The sequence below is a fragment of the Oryctolagus cuniculus genome, chromosome 7 (genome assembly GCF_964237555.1).
Source record: "Oryctolagus cuniculus chromosome 7, mOryCun1.1, whole genome shotgun sequence".
NCBI lineage: Eukaryota > Metazoa > Chordata > Mammalia > Lagomorpha > Leporidae > Oryctolagus > Oryctolagus cuniculus.
The window spans coordinates 108,736,224-108,756,118 of record NC_091438.1 but is presented as its reverse complement, the minus strand read 5'-3'; the positions used below and the strand labels follow the sequence as shown (position 1 = coordinate 108,756,118).

At 44.4% G+C, this 19,895-nt stretch overlaps 1 protein-coding gene across 2 annotated transcripts in view; it reads left to right on the top strand.

Annotated features, from left to right (window-relative positions):
* ROR1 (receptor tyrosine kinase like orphan receptor 1) overlaps positions 1 to 19,895 on the top strand; it is a 423,340-nt gene that overhangs the window by 228,507 nt on the left and 174,938 nt on the right. For both annotated transcript variants that reach the window (XM_008265125.4, XM_051857667.2), the window contains exon 2: positions 8,784 to 8,855. In XM_008265125.4, coding sequence (XP_008263347.2) covers positions 8,784 to 8,855 — 72 coding nt within the window. The remainder of the gene's footprint in view (positions 1 to 8,783; positions 8,856 to 19,895) is intronic.

Genomic DNA, 19,895 nt, shown 5'->3' with positions numbered 1-19,895 from the left:
AACAGGTGAAGACATACCGCTATAAGACTGCCTTGCCCATGATGACAGGAGGCTTTCACCGAAGGTGATATCCTCCCCAGGTCTCAGTTCATTGTCCATTTCTTGTTGAAAATCCTGTTGTAGTCAAACAAGAACATTCAATTATCTAGAGTCCTATGTCTAGCTAAACATCTGACTTGCCAGGAACTATATTAGATTCATCACCAAAACCTTCAGTCAGGCCTGGAGCCTCCAGGAGCATGCTAAGCCCTTGCCCTTCCCCACCATCCTAGCATTTGTCATACCATGTTTTAGTTCTTTGTTTGCTTTTCTGTGTCCCTGCCAGACAGTGAGCTCCAAGAACTAAGGGTCTTAATTTTGTTCAGCACTGTGTTCTAGCTCCCAGGCAGCACTGAGGTAGCCTGGAACAGAGTGGGTGCTCAATAAATATTTGTTGGTTGGATAGATGGGTGGATGGGTGGATGGATGGATCAATGAACAAATGAATGATCATTGAACTCAAGGTGAATATAAAGATTTTTTTTTTTAATTCCTTGTAGCCATGTAGTTTTCCAAACTGCTGTCATAGCATTGCAGCTGTAGAATCTTATGTTGATCTCTTTATTTGAACGTCAGGTGACTTTTAATTGGCCAGACAAAATCACCAGGTAATATATTTTAATATTACAGTATGTAAAGTGAATGCACATGCCCCTACAAAGGAGAAAAATAATGGAAAACACCCCAAGACCAGTATAGAGGTCACGGAAGGATGAGTAAGAAGGAAAAATTGCTGGAAGGCAGTCTTGAGGGGGAAAGCGTAGAAGGAAGGAGAATCAAGTGGAAAGATAATCAAAGAGTGAAGCTTGTTCGTATCACCAGAAACCTGAGGTGTCTACAACAACGGTACGGGCACAGGGAAATAAGACCGATTGCTGAGCTAAGCAATTTCCAGTGTTTCACCTCACCCCCTGCCCCCCAACCTTGTATACTTTGTTTTTGCCAGCTTGCCCTGAAGCTAGAAATAAACTAATTATTTCAGTGCCCTGAGCATCCGTTGAGTAACTATATAGTGATGGCACAACAGGTGAAGGGAGGTCAGTGAATATATTCTAACTTTGGGTCCACTCGCTAACTTCTCCCTAGGGAAGAGGCACTGTTTTTGGTCTGTCTACCTGCTTCGCTCCCTCCCTCCCTCCCTCCCTCCCTCCCTCCCTCCCTCCCTTCCTTCCTTCTTTCCTTCCTTCTCTTCTTTCTTCTTTCATTTTTTGAGTCAGTTTGAAATTTCTCTTTGGTCTTTGCACTGCTCCTAAGGCAATCCTCCCTCCTCAACTAGCTAGAATGTTTCTTTTTTCTCTTCAAGAAAAAATAAGTTAAAGACCTTAGGTTGGGAAAAGTTGCTATTGCTATAGCTGAGTATGACAATTATTGATCTATTTCCACTTCCCCAATGTGTCATAGTCAAATAGGCAATCTTCCTCTCATCCTGAACTCTCCCCATGTCTGTCCTTGGAGGTTCCTCCTCCCTCTGGGCTAACTTTGACCCCTCTGCCTATCCCTGTTGTACCTCAGAATGCATATTTATTTCCCAATCTATTTGCCTATTACTGGTTTCCTTGTAAACAACTCTTTCATTCTGAATTCAGTTTCTTTCTCACTCGAAATAAGTAGTGCAGTCCAGATGTCTGTGAGTGAGTTCATAACAGCTTCATTTGTAAGAACTAGAAAAGAGAAACCACCAAACATCCAAGTGAATGATTAAATCAAGTACAGTCCATCCTGCTCTGGAAGAGTAGGCAAGGCTACCTAGAAACAAACTGTCAACACGCACAACAGATTGAATGGATGTCAAGGGCATTATGCTATATGAAAAAAGTCAGTCTCATAACTTTCTTAAAACAACAAAATTGTAGAGATGAAGAAGAGATTAGTGATTGCCCATGGATAAGGATGATTGGGAAGTGGGGAATGGGTGAGCCTATAAAGAGTCAGCTCAAGGGAGATCTTTAGGGTGATGAAGTAATTCTTTATTGATTGTGATGGTGGCTACATGAATCTACCCATTTGGTGAAATGAGAAACCTAGATTCATGTATTATAACAACATCAAGTTTCTACTTCTGATAATGTACTGTAATTATGTAAGCTGTAGTTATTGGAAGAACCCAGGTGAATGGTACATGGGGTCTCTCTGGTCTTTACACCCCCTTCTGATATCTTGTGGAGACTCACCCCACCTCCACCCCCCACCCTGGATGGAGTACAAGGCTCTCGCTGCTCCTCAGGACTGTTGGAAGGAGACCGGGCAGCTCTCCCAGGCTCAAGCAAGGCTTTGGACGAGAAGCTCAAGTCTCTCTCTGGTCTAGGGTCATGTCCTTGATTTTCAAATCAGCAATAAAACTGCACCCTCACTCCACATTCATGGGCACCTTCCATCTCAGCTTCTATTTACTTTTCTGGTCCTTTTGAGTGCCTGAGAACTTTTTTTCCTTTGGATCCCACCAATGCCCCATATTTTGTCATGGTATTTCATTTAGTACACTCAGTATTTTGAACCTGGTTGGGGGTGGGGGTTGGCTAGAGGGATGGGGAAGCCATTTCTGTAGGGTTCCATGCTGCTCTGTCACACTGTTTATAATCAGCCATGTTTCTGCACTTCTTTCCCACTAGACTGTCCATTTAGGGACAATGTTTGGGACCAGGTCAGACTTTTCATGGTTTTACATATAGAGAGTGCTAATCCACATGCACATGTAGCATGAATTAGTAAGTGAATCTAGTTTCATAGAAGAGAGCCCAAGTATGATGACTTTTAAGTTACATAGTTGTCAAGAATGCAATCTGGGGCCAGCGCCGTGGTGCACTAGGTTAATCCTTCGCCTATGGCGCCGGCATCCCATATGGGCGCTGATTCTAGTCCCAGTTGCTCCTCTTCCAGTCCAGCTCTCTGCTGTGTCCTGGGAAGGCAGTGGAGGATGGCTCAAGTGCTTGGGCCCCTGCACCCGCATGGGAGACCAGGAGAAGCACCTGGCTCCTGGCTTCGAATTGGCGTAGCTCTGGCCATTGTGGCCATTTGAGGAGTGAACCAATGGAAGGAAGACCTTTCTCTCTGTCTCTCTCTCTCTCACACTATCACTCTACCTGTCAAATAAATAAATAAAATATTTTTAAAAAAAGAATGCAAACTGTTCTTATTCACTTTAAAGGAGATGTACATCTTTGTGATGCTTTGTGTAGCACAATTCCTTGAAATACAAGAACCACGTATGATCTAGAAGATTAACGTAACAAATTTAAAGAAGGAAAGAGTATGTCAATGTGACTCAAGAACTATCCCCTCTCCTGCCTATGTCTTCTGCCACCTTTTTGGGTTTTAGAATTATTCAACCTAAAGTTGACCTGGAGAGAAGTTTGGCCTCTGATTCTGGTTCTCAAGGGACCGTGGGGTGGGGGTAGGGAAGGTTGAAGCCAGAGAGCCAGTGGTTCTGTCACAGCCCCCGGTTACACAGGGGGCGTCCCTGTGCTCTGCTGCCAGGCTGCCTGAGTTTCTTCTCAGTCCTCACTCCTAGTCCTGCAAGTGCAAGGCCAGGTGCCTGAACATCCCTGTTGGGCAAATTTCCATGCACAAGCAGAGCCTTTCAAACATTGAAAAAACCAGGATGCTCTTCCTCCTCTTCCTCCCTCCCTATTTTCCTGCCTCCCTCCTCCCCTCCCTTTTTCCTTCCACCCTCCCTCTCTTCCTTCTTTCTTTTTTCTTGCAGTTCTTACTATGTCAAAATATGAATAGCACATATTTTAGAATACTTAAACTTTGTCTTCAAATTAATGACTTTGTCACATGTACGGTCATTGTGCTGCATACAAACTAATTACATGTTTTCCAAAAAACTCTGATTTACTGGTACAATATAGGTAGTGTGGTTGGGAAATTGAGCTGGGGGCCAAAGTTGCAGGATCATGCCATGCCATTTGTGACTGTACTGATCCTTTCCTATAGAGATTACGCCAACCCTCTGGATTTGAGATCACGGAGGATTATGAAGTCGTTGTAGACACTGAGCATGGCATTTGCTACTCCTGATAGTCTCTCGGAGGCTGAGGGGGCTGTAACTTTCCCTCTTTCAGGACCCTGGATGTGGGGTTCTTGTGAACCCAGGGCTGGAGCAGTGCACTTGCATTGAAGACTGTTACTGTCCTGAAGAGGTTGGTGAAGGAGCATTTCCACTTCCACTAACAAGAGGAAGGAAACAAAGCTAAGAGCCTTTGCCAAATAATGTCTAAAATAATCCTACCTGCCAGAAGTGTCAGGGCCGCCAGCGTGTCTGCCTCCCCATCCCCTTACCCACTCCCGAACGATCCCCACAGAGACCTTCTTTGACACAGCAAGAACATGTGGGACTGACCCTGGCTGCTGGGGAATTGCTTTCGTGTCTCAGAACTCAGCTCTGAGGATGCATACTGTATCTTAGGGGTCCAGACAGACGAACATGAGACTCCATGAGAGGTCAGCTTGTGTTTATTTCTAAGTCATTTCTTAGGCTTGGCTCTGTCTTAGATCTTCTGTGATTTTGGCAAAGCCATTTGTCTAGAGTGAGTCTTGCTTTCTTATAAAATGAGGAAATTGTAACATAATTAAACTTAAAGCATTGGGGCCTTTTTCACAACACTTAAACACACAAAACAGATAAAAGTAAAGTTGTTTCTTTTGAAGGAGGGCCTAGAGCCTTGTCCTCTTGTCCTCTGCTCCCCAAATGCTTCCATAATGATATACCCAAAAAATCCTACAGATCCAAAGACTATAGTTTGATAATTAAGTCCTGGATATTCAGGGCCCACCCAATAGGATTCAGTGATTCTGATCACGAAGGGCAATGGCGTAGCCACCTGCTTCTCTTACACTCATCCTTTGAGGCCACTGGGCTGGTCACCAGTCTCCTGAGTGCATGGGATGCCTGTGTTACTTCCTGTGTCACTGGACCAGACATGCAGGATGCAGGCATGGCCGACTGCTTCCTGGGAGAACTTCTGCATCCTGTGAGTGTGGGGTCTCTCCCTGCCAACTGCTGAGATGAACCAGCAATCCTTTCAGAGAGCACAGACTTTTATCAATGAGGAGGATTTTGAGGTTTCTTTTTTTCCCCCTCTTCCTTCCAAATAATACTCCCACTGTTCAGACTTAAATACCAAAACCTTATGGTGCACAGAGTCAATGCCAAAAGTCAATCACCAGAGAAACTGCAGAGCTAATAGCTGCCGTTGATCACACTGGGAGGAGAGCAGTTGAGGTTTGCCCTCCTACCAAGGTAGAGAAAGATAGAGTCTGTAGTTTCCTGAAACATTCTTGATTGGCTTGAATGGGAGAAAACCACATATAAACACTTAAGTTCTTAGAGAACCGGTGACCAATTCAGGAAAACCTCACAGAATGAAAAGATTGCCTCGATTGATGCAGCATGTGAAAGCATGGGGAATGCAGTTTTGTAAATGCAGACAGTAAGCAGCTGTCTGCTTGTGAGTATGGCCACGTGGAGGATGACTGCCATCCGCCTGACCAGGCAGCAGAGCAGGCACAGAAGATTTCGAGTCTCCACTCGAAGCTGGGCACCACGCAGGAGCCTTTTGGGTCTTTCTTTGGAAGATTTTGGGCTACCGCGGTTCACCTTATAAAAAGGCTGCTCACGTGGTACAGCTCCCAGAATTCAGGGAGCTTGAGAATAGAAGCAAGACCATTCAAGAGGCATTGCAGGCAAGGAAGCAAAGAATGGGGAAGCAGTGGGACTCCAACAGACCTTGATAGCATTTACATCCAGCATTTTCACGGCTGCTTCTCACGGCTGCTCAGTTAAATTGCCAGAATTATAGGCCTCACTTTACAGTATTAACTTCATAGAAAGCTGAGATGGCTTTTATTATCTCCATTTTACAGAGGAGAAAACAGATGTCAAAAGCTGTTTGAGAACTTGCTCATGACCACAATATTCGTAAGTGGCAGAAATTAATATTTTAATTTAGATTATCTGCCTCTTGCCTGGCACATATTTATTTGCTATCACTGCGATGCTTTTATACAGAGAGGCTGCTGTCCGGTAGTGAGCCTACCTGGAAGTGTCTCATCTTTTTGCCAGAGTGAGAATAGGAAAGGCATGGAATCCATCAGAAGAGACCCTGCAGAGTCAGGACCAGTGTCTGTTTCTCTCCAGATTTGCTGGTGATCATGAGACTGACGGAGCTCAAGTTGAGATATGCTTAATTGTTCTCACTCACCATTCAGGAAAACACAACAGATTAATAAATATCATTTTGTGAGAGGAGTTGCTCATATTAAGCTTTTCACCAAAAAAAATCTTTTTTTTAAAAAAGTGGTCTCAACAAATAATATTTTTCAGGAAAGTCATTCACATGTCAAAATATTTTATCTGTTTTTATTATCATTTTATCTAAGAAGCTGAACACGTGGTTATCTAAAGGAATGGATCTTGAAGCTGAGGATAAAATTCCTGAGAATCAGCACAATTGCTTAATGGACTTGCAGATTGAAATTATCTTTGCTATTGACCAAGAACTGAGTGGTAATTAGTGTCCAGGGACACACAGGGAACAGTTTCCCTGTTCGTAGTGCCAAGAATGTATTCATTTGTCATTGGTCCCAAATTATGTTCAATCAGCAATTCAAACTCAGGTTGGAAAAACCAAGTGACAGAAAGCTAACTTTCTATAAAGTTAATACTGTAAAGTGAGACCTATATTTCTGGCAATGTAACTGTTAGCAGCAGTGAGATGAAGCTATGAAAATATTGAATATAAAAGCTGTCAAAGTCTGTCTTAATCCTGCCACTTCCCCATTCTTTGCTTCCTTGCATGGAATGCCACCTCAGCAGCCTTGCTTTTATTCCCAAGCTCCCTGAAGTCTAGGAGGGAGAATATGTGATGAGCCTTTGTGTAAGGTGAGCCACAATAGTCCAGAATACTGCAAACAAGGGCTATCATTATGGAGAAAGCTGAGGGAAGTGGCAGCAGGGTAGGGGTCAGGGTGGACCTGCAATTGGAGTCATATTCAGAGAACACCAAAGTGTGGACAATTCACTTTTACAGGTGAAGTCACTACATGAAGTATCCATCCCTAGGATATGGGGCTGTGTCACAATCTTTTGTGTTGTTATCATAGAGTACCTAAGGCTGGGTCCTTAGAAAAATAGTTTGTGCAACTCAAAATTTCCACCACCTCTCCATACCATTTCACTGGGGGTCAAGCTTCCATCACATGGACTTTTGGAGGACAAACCACACTGGAACCATAGCAGGTTGCTAACAGAAGTACTGCCTTCCCCTGTAGTTCTGTGTTAAGCAGTTTTTCCTAATGGAGTCAGTTTTTCTCTTTGGTCTCATGGTTACCAATGTTATATGCTTTTAGATGCCTGCTGTGCTGCCCATCTGACTTCAGGTGCCCTTAGAGGAATCTCTGCTGGTTTGGGTTCAGGATGTAGAAGGAGTCTGGGGCATTTACGAATAGGGAGCGTATGTGTAGTTTGTCCACTTTTCCCCCACCTGCTTGTAGGCCAAGGGAAGAGGTCAGCCTAGGAGATCTGTACAAAGCAAATAGCCCCTTTGTCTCTAGTATTGCATGGTGGGCGGACCAGGCAGGGGCATTTGCAAGGTCTCCATGGTAAACATCTTGTCTTTGGCAAAGCTCAGTCAGTGATGAAGATGTGTGGTTTCTGTGGGCACTTGGCACAGAGTCACCATCCGTGAAAAAGGAAATGTAGAACATGTGCTTATCCTTGTACAAAGGTGAAGCCAGAGGTAAAGTGAAGACAAATACAGGTGTCGTAGACTTGAGTTCTAGGCAGCGTAGGTTGCTTGGAAGTGTGTGGGTGGTAGGGTCAAAGAGACCTTAATTTGAATTCTGATTTTTCCACGTATTACAGTTCATCTTGCATTCTAAAGCATACCCAGTTTTATTGGCTACCTAGAACACTATGTTAAAAAAAATCAAAAGCCTGTAGCAGAGCTCAGGTGTATAGGCCAAAAGAGCCATAATTGATTAATGATATCTGCACTGGATTGAGAGGATGTGTGCCATATATCTGATGACTGTGTTCTCTATTACTTGCACAGTGAGTGAGTGTGGGAGTGTATGTATACAGACATAGCTGAAAGGGAAGTTAGTGTAACCCTATTAAAACATGTTAATAGGATAATATCATGGCTTAAATTTTCACAAACAACAAAACATTATATATTACAGTCTATTTCAAATTTTTAAAAATCTTCTTAGAGTACTATCTATCCCTTAAGTTATTGATTTGCATGTTTGTCTTAATGCATGATGTTTTTGAAAGTTACTTTTACAGTTATCACAGACAACTCCCTGCATTCAAATACTTACCCACTCACAGACAACCACCAATGAAATCCATGGCAGGGGCAATGGTGTTCTGATTTTGGGCAACTAGACTCTTGAACACATGCTTAGTCTAAGATTGTTTTTTTTTTTTTTAACAAGAAAAGGAGCTCTGTGGCTTTGTTAATGGAATTTGTTTTTGTTTTTGTTAATGTAATATTTGTCATTTTAATTTGCAAACCAGTGTTTTAAAGTAGAGTCTTCAAATCTGTCTAGTAACCCATGGGTTGGTCTCTAAAATGCAGGCGCCTGTCTCTAGTAACTGGAGCAGCCAATCCAATTTAATAAGCCTTGGGATCGCAGTGGTCTCTCTCTGAAGGCAGGCCCTTTGGAAATGTCCTGTAATGTTTCTAACAGCCCATAAGTTAGTATGTTTAATAATGCCCTTGTCTTTCTCCTTTCAGAAACAGAGCTGTCCGTCACTGCTGAGTTAGTGCCTACCTCATCATGGAACATTTCAAGTGAACTCGACAAAGGTATACACAGTGGGGGACACACAGGGCAGGTGGGCAGGGAGGTGAGGAACTCCGTTTTTAATCCTGGCATGGCCTTCTTTGCGATTACTGGTTTTCAGACCACTACAGGGAGGTGGTGGCCAAAATAAATTCCTAGCTTACTTTGCTTAACGTTTAATTACTTGGAATTCTATTATTTCTGGAGAGTTTTTTTTCCCCCTTTCCTTTCCCTTCTTCCTCTAAAATGTTCCACATGGTAAAAATGTTTCAAGATGTGGAATAGGGTGGTTTCTGACCTTCTTGACACTGCCTCTAGTGGATCTTATTTAGGGGATTTGATTCAGCCTGAGCCAGGATTGATCAGAGCTGTTTGCTGGGTGACCTTTTACAATGAGTATTTGATGTGTTCGCAGGGTTCAGGACCGAGTATTTGGAATGTTTGTAATTGCCTGTGTGTGCAGATGGCAGCTTCCTGTGTGCACGTGGGGAGCAGGTTCCTGCTTCGAGGTTATTGTTTCCTATTAATTAGGCCCCGCTGTATGCTAAGCATCGGCTACTCTGCAGAGATCCTGTATCTTGGAGTGGTCAATCAGATCGCACTCACAGTCCCTGCAATCTGACTCAATCTGCCTTTCCAGTCTTATTTTTCTGTAGTCTCCTGTAGTCCTCGTTATGCCTTTTATGTATCTCTAGCCACATTTCTATTTCTTCTGATACCCGGGGTCTTCAGAAAGTTTGTGGAAAATGTCTATTATGAAAAGAACTTTGCGTGGATTTCAAATTTTTGGACACCGAAATAAACTTGTTTTTTAACTCAGTTTTGCGCGAAGCTTTCGAGGTACCCACATGCTTCTCTGTCCCCGACCCTTGTTGGCATTCTTCTCACCTGGCATGGCCCTTCCTTTTGTGCCAGCACCTATTCTTTCTCTTCTGGGAGGCTGTAAGTGACTGCCCCTTTCAGACTGGGCATAAATTCCCTATTATCCACGGGCTTGTCCAATCCCTCAGCAGAAAGTGGCCTTTTCCTCGTTGGAGCTCCCATATTGCTTTTCTCTGTTCTCCCCTCAGCATTTTCTATATTACACCATGGTGATTCATGTATCCGTCTATCTCACTTTCATTCTTGAGCCTGGAAGTTCCTTGCAGGTAGGATTTCTATGTTGCTTTTTGTTTTCTTCATCACTCTAATGCAGACTTTTGTTCATAGGACATCCTCAATAAATATGTGTGAAATTATGTCATACTTTGTCTAGTGAGGGGCCTCTCTTACACGTGTGTGCAAATATGACCAACACATTTACAGAGTTTCTACTTCAGTTCAGACTTGATTCTTGGATCTGGGATTATTATAGTGGTGAAAGGAACTGAAAAGTTATTGTCAAAAATTGCCTTTTATGATCAGCTCTCTTTTGTCTGCTAATATATTCCCTGGAAATTGTACTTGCCCTCTGATGAGACATGTTATTTTGCTACTTATACATTAGTAGGCATGTTAGGGTGGCAGGAAGAAATGAGATGCCTTTTCATCTTAAATCAAAGGATATATTTAGGATTTTTCTTTTTTAATTACATATTGGAAAAATTGTAGCTGTACATATTTATGGAGTACAAAGTATGTTAAAATTTTTTAATGCAATGTGGAATGACCAAGGCAAGCCAGCCAACCCATCCATCAAACATGTGACATCCCCCGTGATGAGAACATTCAAGATCTCTCTGCAAAATTGACGTATACAATATTCAGCTATTAGCTGTATTCACCATGCTGTGCAAAAGAACTTTTTTAAAAAAACCTATTCCTTCTCTATACCTCACACATGATCATTTTTTCCAATTTGCCAAATTTCACCTGGGCATTATTTTTCTAATTAAGAATTAAAGTACGGGGCCAGTGCCATGGTGCAGTAGGTTAATCCTCTGCCTGGTGTGGAATTAAGTACATAATGAGGACTTGACAGTGGCAATCCTAAAATGTCTCAGTAACCCAGTGGGTTAAAAAAAAAAGTGGGCTGGCATTGTGGCATAATGGGTAAAGCTGGTGCCTTCAACACTGGCATCCCATATGGGTACCATTTCTGACCTAATTTGCTGATTAATTTCCCTGCTAATTCATCTGGGAAAGCAGCAGAAGATGGTCCAAGACTGGGGTCCCTGCATCCATGTGGGAGACCTGGAAGAAGTTTCTGGTTTCTGGTTTGGACCTGCCAGTCTCTGGCCGATGCAGCCATTGGGAAGTGAACCAGCGGATGGAAGATCTCTCTCCCTCTTCCTCCCTCCCTCCCTTTTCTTCTCCCTCCCTCCCTCCCCCTCTCCCCCTGTCTCTCTCTCTCCCCCTCCCTCCCTGTCCCTCTCCCTCTCTCTCTCTGCCTTTTCTCTCTCTCTAAATTCTGCCTTTCGGATAAATAAATAAATCTTTTTTTTAAAGAAAGAAAAGTAAAAATAAGTATGACAAACTTTTGGTGATGCTGGAGTTTACTTTCAATTATTATGCATGCAAGAGAGGTGAGAAAGCCACCATTAGCAAGAGTCAGCAGACGTAACACAGGCAGGGGTTTATAAATTAGGAACTGAAGACAGCAGACCAATTTGAGAGAATATACATATTTAAAATGTTTCGGCCGGCGCCGTGGCTCACTAGGCTAATCCTCCACCTAGGGGCACCGGCACACCGGGTTCTAGTCCCGGTTGGGGCGCCGGATTCTGTCCCGGTTGCCCCTCTTCCAGGCCAGCTCTCTGCTGTGGCCTGGGAAGGCAGTGGAGGATGGCCCAAGTGCTTGGGCCCTGCACCCCATGGGAGACCAGGAGAAGCACCTGGCTCTTGCCTTCGAATCAGTGCAGAGCGCCAGCCGTGGCGGCCATTGGAGGGTGAACCAACGGCAAAAGGAAGACCTTTCTCTCTGTCTCTCTCTCTCACTGTCCACTCTGCCTGTCAAAAAAAAAAAAAAAAAAAAAAAAAGTTTCAGGGTGAAAGAGAAAATGTAACCTATAGGACAAATATAGAATAATATGGCCAAAAATGTAGCCAGATTCCAGAGGAACTGAATAGAAATTCTAGGGTTGAAAAATAAAGTTAGGAAAAGTAAAAATTCATCAAATGGATTAAACAGTTGATGCAGTCAGCTGAAAAGAGACATAATGAACTGGAAGATAGATTTGAGAAAATTCAGTGGATTAGAGATCGGACTTGATCCGAGGAATCTGACTGGTTTTGAATTCTGAATCTACTACCTATTAACTGTGTGACTTTTGGAGGATCACTCAACCTGCTGTGCTTTGATCTTCTCATTTGAAAAATGTGATAATAATAGTACCTACCTCATAGGGTTGTTGAGAAAATTCATCTAACTAGCTAATCTGATAAAGTAATTGGAGAGTAAGAAGTGACAGCTGGCTTTGGCTAATATAGTCCTTCTTTTGGACTTGATAGTTAACAAATCTTGGGCACTTTGGCAATCTGGTATGGCAGGTTTATTTTAGGGTTGGGGGCAGAGAAGTCAAATCCTGTTAAGTCATCCCATGCTACCAGCTGTCCACTCTGGCCTTCCACACCTGAGTACTCACCCGTGCAAGGGCCACTTGTCAAACAAGATTTTGTATGGTCTTACTCCTACCGACTCTTCATACCTAGTCATGGTGAGAGACCTACTCCCGGGGCTTGATACTCCATTTCAGTCCCAGTCCTTATACTATTTGATCTCTGCCTCCAATTCCTTGAATGTGTCATTCTCTCTTTCTTCTCTATTGCATGGTTCATGCAGTTTCCTCAGACTGGGCATCCTTATTGCTGATCTTCATTTGTCTAATCCCTCTTCACTTAAATGTCATCTTAACATCTCCTCACCACCCCTCTCTTTCCCTACAGTGGCCCTAATGGACATACTGCTAAATAAGACAGGCAGTATTCCTGCAATGGTAAACCTTCTAGAGGGAGAGATAGTCAGAAATGGACAAATCCTTCCATAACCCCATTGTCCATGCCATCAACAGTTCACCAAATATTACACATATTACACATAATATGCATATTACGCATGTCGATCTTGATCAGAACTGTTACTATGTGATATTGACTATCTGTTTAGTGCCAGCTTCTCTTAAGTCAAGATCTCTCTTATCTATCACTGTGCCTTTAATGCCTAACACAATCCCTTCCTGGCATATGGAAGGAAATATGTTTTTTTAAAAGATTTATTTATTTATTTGAAAGTCAGTTACACAGAGCGAGGAAAGGCAGAGAGAGAGAAGTCTTCCATCCGCTGGTTCACTCCCCAGTTGGCCACAATGGCCAGAGCTGTGCCGATCCAGAGCCAGGAGCTTCCTCCGGTCTCCCACGTGGGTGCAGGGGCCCAAGGACTTGGGCCATCTTCCACTGCTTTCCTAGGCCATAGCCGAGAGCTGGATTGGAAGAGGAGCAGCTGGGTCTCAAACCGGGGCCCACATGGGATGCCGGTGCTTCCGGCCAGCGTGTTAACCTGTTGCGCTACAGCACCGGCCCCAGAAATATGCTTCTAAGTTGTTTTTCTTCAAATCTCAGCTGTGTCAATTCATAAATGCTGTGTGTGCCAGTTAACTATGTTGCATGCATTGTTTGAACTCATACCCTGCAGTGTGGTAGAACAGATCAATAACTGAAGCTCATGGGAGTGAAAGGACTTGACTGAGCATCACAGGGTGAGTGGCAGTGCCAGGATTCCCACCAAGGCCTCCAGGTCAAGTCCAAGGATCCAGGGCTAACCTGCCAGCTGAGTGCACTATCTCCCTTGCATTCATATCCTTCCTATTATCGGGCAGGTTTTGCACATGGAGGAGTAGCAGCAAAGTAAAATCCATTAATTGGCATGCTGTTCCATTTACCCACCCGACTTTGGCTTCCCAGCCTCACTCAGCCCCCAGTTTTCTGTTAAAGGAGGCCAGTCAGTGGCATTAAATAGCTACCTGTTTATCCTTTCCAGCAGGAAATGAATTTTAAAAGAGACAAGGCCACCTGGGAAGAGCCCTTGAAAGCTACTATTGATGGGTCCTGGGGGTAATTTCTGAAACAAATGCTTCAGAGGCCTGTACTGCCTAAAATAAATTGATCTACAGGGGCTCAACCTCAGCTTCCCCAGGGGGTGTTAGGGTGGGTATGGTGAGGGCCTCTTTCCCCCTCTTCCAGATTCAAGCACAAGAGATCTCAGAGGCTCTCTATAGAAAGCCAAATGTTTCTTTTGGAGAAAGGACTGGAAATTGCACCCGTGGGTAGCAGAAAGGGAGGAGCCTACTGCTTAAAAAAACTTCTGAGGCCTGCTTCCAAGTGCACCAAGTTCTCTGTGCCTGCAGACTCGCTGTGCGGGTCTTTTGGTCCTGGCTGGCTTTTCTAAACGGAGAACTGCCTGTCTTGACCTGACTGCAGCCTCACACACAGTAGGCAAGAGCACAGCTTGCTTCTAGGAGCACTGGCTGCAGAGTGACCTGAATCAGAGCTCTGAGCGGGCCTGCCTGTCACCACAGGCTGTTCCCTGACAAGTATGTCTGTGGGGCACACATCCACGTTGTGATAGCTCTTTGGGGGGGGTCACAAAAGGGACATGTCCTTGTCCCAGCCCAGGGCCCACTTCCTCCCTCAGAGCTTCACCACCAGGGACTGAGATCAGTTCTCTAGTTCAGGGCTGCTTGCTTCCTCTCATCCCTCATCGCTGTTGTTTGATGTGTGCTTGGCACACAGTCCGCTACAATGGTATTGACTACCTGTAGTTGGAAGCTTGATTCTCAGTTAGTCTGAGTGGTGTAGCCAAGTCATTTTGTTGTGCTCCTAATTGTATATATTTGGAGCAGTGGCAGAGGGTGAGGATAGTGAGGTAGGAATGGACTAGATCAGGCCCCTTGGTGCTTGGCAAGCTGACAAACCTCCAGAGATTGGGGTCACTAAGACCTTATCTTGTCTTGTGTCCATCTTTAAAAGTGGTAGCTGGTTGCAAGAATCCCTTGTGGAATTCCTGAGGTGGCCATGTGACATTTAAGGCTGCCCAAGTTTAACAGGTTTGGACCCTAAGCAAGTCTAATATTGATAGCTTCATTTTCTTTAAAGGATATCACCTTACCATCGTCAACTACCAAAGCACTTGGCACTTCTGTGACCTTGTATGGAAAATGAGACAAGCGCTATTGACCTCAAAGGGTTGTAGTAAGGATTAAATAAAGGAGAAACCGTATCAGTCTGCAGCATAGACAGGTGCACACTATTGGAAGTCCTCTTGTCCTCAGTTCTCTTTCTAGATCCATAAAGTAGGGCAACATGATCTGAGGAGACACCACTTGACGAAGAATCCGTGCTGTAGTCCCAACTCTGCTCCCCTGCTGGCACAGTGGCCAATCTGTTAAACTCTGGGCCTCAGGGTATTCATCATCATTATTATTATTATTATTTTTATTTTGACAGGTAGAGTTTACAGAAAGTGAGAGGGAGAGACAGAGAGAAAGGTCTTCCTTCCGTTGTTTCACTCCTCAAATGGCCGCAACGGCTGGAGCTACACCGATCTGAAGCCAGGAGTCTCTTCCTGGTCTCCCATGCGGGTGCAGGAGCCCAAGGACTTGGGTCATCCTCCACTGCTATCCCGGGCCACAGCAGAGAGCTGGACTGGAAGAGAAGCGACCGGGATTAGAACCCGGTGCCCATATGGAATGCCGGTGCCACAGGCAGAGGATTAACCTAGTGAGCCATGGCACCAGCTTTGGGTCTTCATCTGTAAAGAGGCAGGCATCAATTCTTATTCTGGCTGCCTCACCCAAATGAGGCTCTAATGTTGCATGGATGACCACGGTAACCACTAGCTCTCTCTGGCTATTGACCACATGGAATGCGGTCAGTCCAAAATGAAATATAGTGTAAATGTACAACATACCCTGAAGGCTGGACATTTGGTATAGTGGTTAAGATGTTGCTGGGACACTGACATCCCATATCAGAGTGCCTGGGTTCAAACATCAGTTCTACCTCCAATTCCAGCGCCCTCTGGGAGGCAACAGGTGATAGCTCAAGTACTTGGGTTTCTCTGCCATCCATGCAGGAGGCCCCAGCTCCCACTTCCACCTGATCTAGCCCAAGCTGTTGAGGCTGTCTGGGGAGTGGATGAATGGAGTCTCTCTCTCTGCCTCTCAAAAAAAAAAAAAAACAAAAAACAAAAAAAACAAAACTGTGTTTCAAGGCCTTAATGAAAAAAGAATTTCATGTGATTAATTTTTACACTGATTACATGTTGAAATGACAATATTTTTACCATATATTGAGTTAATTAAGAGATACATTATTAAAATATTTGCCAGCCCCTTTCTAATGTGGCCACATGACAATTACAAACCCCACATGTGGCTTACATTTGTGGCTCACCCCGTACTTCTATTGGAAAGTGCTATGCCTGTGAAGCAATAGCTGGGGCCTTTGGTTTGCTCTCCTCCCCGGAGTTTCCTCCTTGCCATGTGAGGAGATGGTCTCTTGTCTTTCTAGCTTCAACATTCTAGGAGCTGCTTTGTATAAAAGACATTTTTCTAAAAACTGATTATATATGTTTGTGGGTATATATAGAGCTTTAAAGTATGTGAAGTATTTTATGTGTAGCAGCTTATAATTACTGATTATTATCTGACCATTAATTTTCAGAGAATGGCATTAACTGGAGTAATTTCTCTTCTGTGGGGAAGAATTTTGTGGGTTAAAGCCAAAAGCCCAAAGGGATTATCATTTGAAAATGTTTTATTTGGAGGACAGCAAGGGAACCACAGGACATATCAGGGAATCCAGCTTTGGGGTAATAGCTGAGTACGTTCCTATAAGGTCTTGATGGCCCGGCTGTGGCCTTTATCTCTTGGACTGCACCTTGCATTGTGTCCTGGGCTGGGTATATGCAGCCATACCAGCTAGCTGCCTTTGGGTTCTTCCAGCAAGCCGAGTTTTTCCCAGACCAAGGGCAGTTTGCAGATGCTCTTCCCTCGGCCTGGAATCCTCTTTCCATGTTCTTTGCCTTCCTCGGGTCCTGATGTCATTGCATCTCTTCAGAGAAACTTTCTCTGAAGTCCAATGTTAAGCACAACTGTCAGTTGTTTCTTCCTTTATAGTAGGAATGGGGATCCTTTATTCTGCCGTGGGCCTTTTGGATATTTATAACACTGTTTGTGGGCCATATAAAATTATCAACTCAAAAATTAGCCTGCTATAGATTTATTGCATTTTGAGTCCTGTCTGCAGCTGCCTTGGCAGGGCCTTATAGAGCATGAGGGCTGGATGTTCCCCCACCCCTGTGTTATAGCAATATTTACATTTTTCCAAGTCGAGGCCTAGAAGCAGTGAGAACACCTTCTTGCTAGGAAAGCAGGGGACGGGGTGTAACTGGGGCATGTCTTGCCAGCTCTGCTATGTCTGCTTTATTCGTCGCTGACAACTGGCTCTTGTTCCCTTGGCCTGGAATGCAGCCTGGAAGCCTATGACAGGGAACTCAGTCCCCTCCAACCTGGCAGCTCTCTCTCGAGCCCTTCTTAATCCTCTGTACTTGACAAGTCTCTTCACTCCAGGGAAAGGACCCACTAAGACAAGGCTACGGAATCTGTCAGAACACAGAGAGAAAATGATAGCAATAGTAAGTGAGGAAGTAGGATAGGGCAGGGCTTGCGATAAGCCTCCTGTTTCTTGAATAGCTTGTTCACCATCGAGATTATGAATGATGGATCCAGAGCATATGTATAAAATGCTTTGAAGAACATTTGTGTACAGATATGGAGAAATGTTAAGTGTAGCTGGCTAATGCCAATGGCAACTCTAACAGTCCTAATTAACTTGAAGTGGAAAATGCAATGATTTGGGGGGAGTGGTATCATTTCGTTTGAGAGCAAGATGACTGTAAAAATGGTAATAATAGCACCTAAGTATAGGGTTAGTATCTGGGCTGTTTTATTATCCTCTATTAATAGGTAGAAGTGAATTAATAGGAAAGCCCCTACTCCAACTCCATGGTCCCCTTGATTCTTCAAAGCCTGCTCACTGGAGAGAGCTTGCTGCCAGGCACCCTGGCTAGAACAGAGATGGTCTGCCTCTATACTTGGTGGCTGTTCCAGCTGGTCGTCCCAGTTCCAGCTCTTAGCACTCAATGCCTCATATCATTCCTCACCTCCCCTACCTGCTGTTAGTGGGACATTCAACTTACAGGCGTGAGACCCTTAGGGTGTTCTGCAAATGGCCAACTTGGCTATGTGAGAAGCACAGAGCCCAGCACCTTCCCCCACAGCAATCACAGCTCCAGTGGAGACAGAAGAACAATGGAGCAAACGTGGAGATTTTTGTGCTCCTGGTTTTACCATTTAGATTTGGGATAGATATTTATCTACCAGCTGTTATAGGTCTCAGATTCCTTACTCCCTTTGTGCTATTTTTGGCAATTCCTAGCTAAAACAGGGCACATTTTTGGACTCATAAATCAGGAAGCAGCCGAGAAAGTGTCTTGACTTTCCCAGGCCGTCTTTTTCCTTGTCTGTCTTTTAGGTTGGGTTTTAACCTGCCTCCTGCTGAAGCAACTGCCTCGTGTCGCCATTCCAGAAGTGGCTTTGGAGCTAGGCTGAAGGTGCCTCCAGAAGCCTGCAGACTGAGGTTGTGCTCTTAAAGGTCACAGGCAGCCCTGCTCGCCCTGTACCCATGGCTTTGATCCAACCTTGCCTGAAGACTTGCAGACTTAGATGCCTCATGGCTAATGCGGGGGAAGAGAAACCTAAGGAAGTGCTTTACCATCTAGCCGCTGCCTCAGTTTCCACTGCTTCTCCTCCACCACCCCTACTGGTTATGCTCTGAAGCCAAACTACTCAACATTCCCCACCCTGTTTCAGGCATCTGCACAAACTTTCGTGTGATGAGAACACCCTCCCCAGCCAGCCCTCTGTCACCCCTACAGACCCTGCTCACGCTTCTCTGCTTCCAAGGAGACCCCACCTTTCCCGCAGGTAACCACCCCTGCTCCTCACACACTGTAGGCAGGGCTTATTTTCATATAGACTCACTCTTCCTGTCCCTCCTCCTCCCCTTCTTCTCTCATACAAGACTCATTTACTGGGCATCCTCAGTTCAAGCAGAGTCCTCGTGGATCTCCTGTTCTAGAAGGAGCATCAGCCACGAAGAGGGCTCTGAGGAGGGTTAGGATAACTTGCCAGGCTGTAAGCACTTGAGGTCAGGAATTACATCTTATGTATGCATCCCTAAGTCTTCAACACCTCGTACAAGTGTTTGAATAAATAAAGAAGTGGATGAGTTGTGAAAATCAGGACATGAGAGCTGAAAGGTGCTATAGCTTAGCTGTCCTCAAACTTTGACAACTATTAGGATCACCTAAGACAGCCAGGTGTCTCGATTTTTGCCAACTTTTCGAGTGATTCTGATGACCACCAAAGTTTGAGGACACCTTCCAACCAGAATCACCTGAAGAGTATAAAAAGTTACTAATGCCCAAGTCTGGAGTGACCCCACCCCACCCCTGCTCTGCTTTCCTGGTGTGGTAGGCGACTTGTGTGCTTTGAGAGATTTAGGAGCTCTCCAGTGATTCTAATATGCAACAAAGTGTGGGCGCCACTGCTTGGACTCCTTCCAGGCTTATCTGTCCTGCAGTTCAACTCTTTCTGTAATATTCTAACAGGTGGTTTTTCTAGGGATGGGTACTTAGAACTTTCTCCATCTCAGTCCTTCATTTTCTAAGGTAATACAGGAAAGCCCTGGGCTTGGAGTGAGAAGTCCTTGGTTTATATTTAAGCTCTTGGGCTAACTGCAGGCTTTTTAAAAGGTGAGCTTTAGAAGTTTTTTGTTGTTGTTGTTGTTGTTGTTTTTGTCTATCATTGTGAGTGTGGAATTTATAATGATAGATGTAAGAGGGCTGAGCTCAGGCCCCAGCCCTGTTTGAATGCATATAGAGATAGAGTGATTGACCTTGGGATTAACGTTTGTTAAGTTTCTGAGTGGGTTGGCACAACTCCATCACTTTTTCTATATGGACATCAGGAATAATATCTCCTTGTACCATGCAATGATACCATGCACTGTGTTAAGTGACTAAC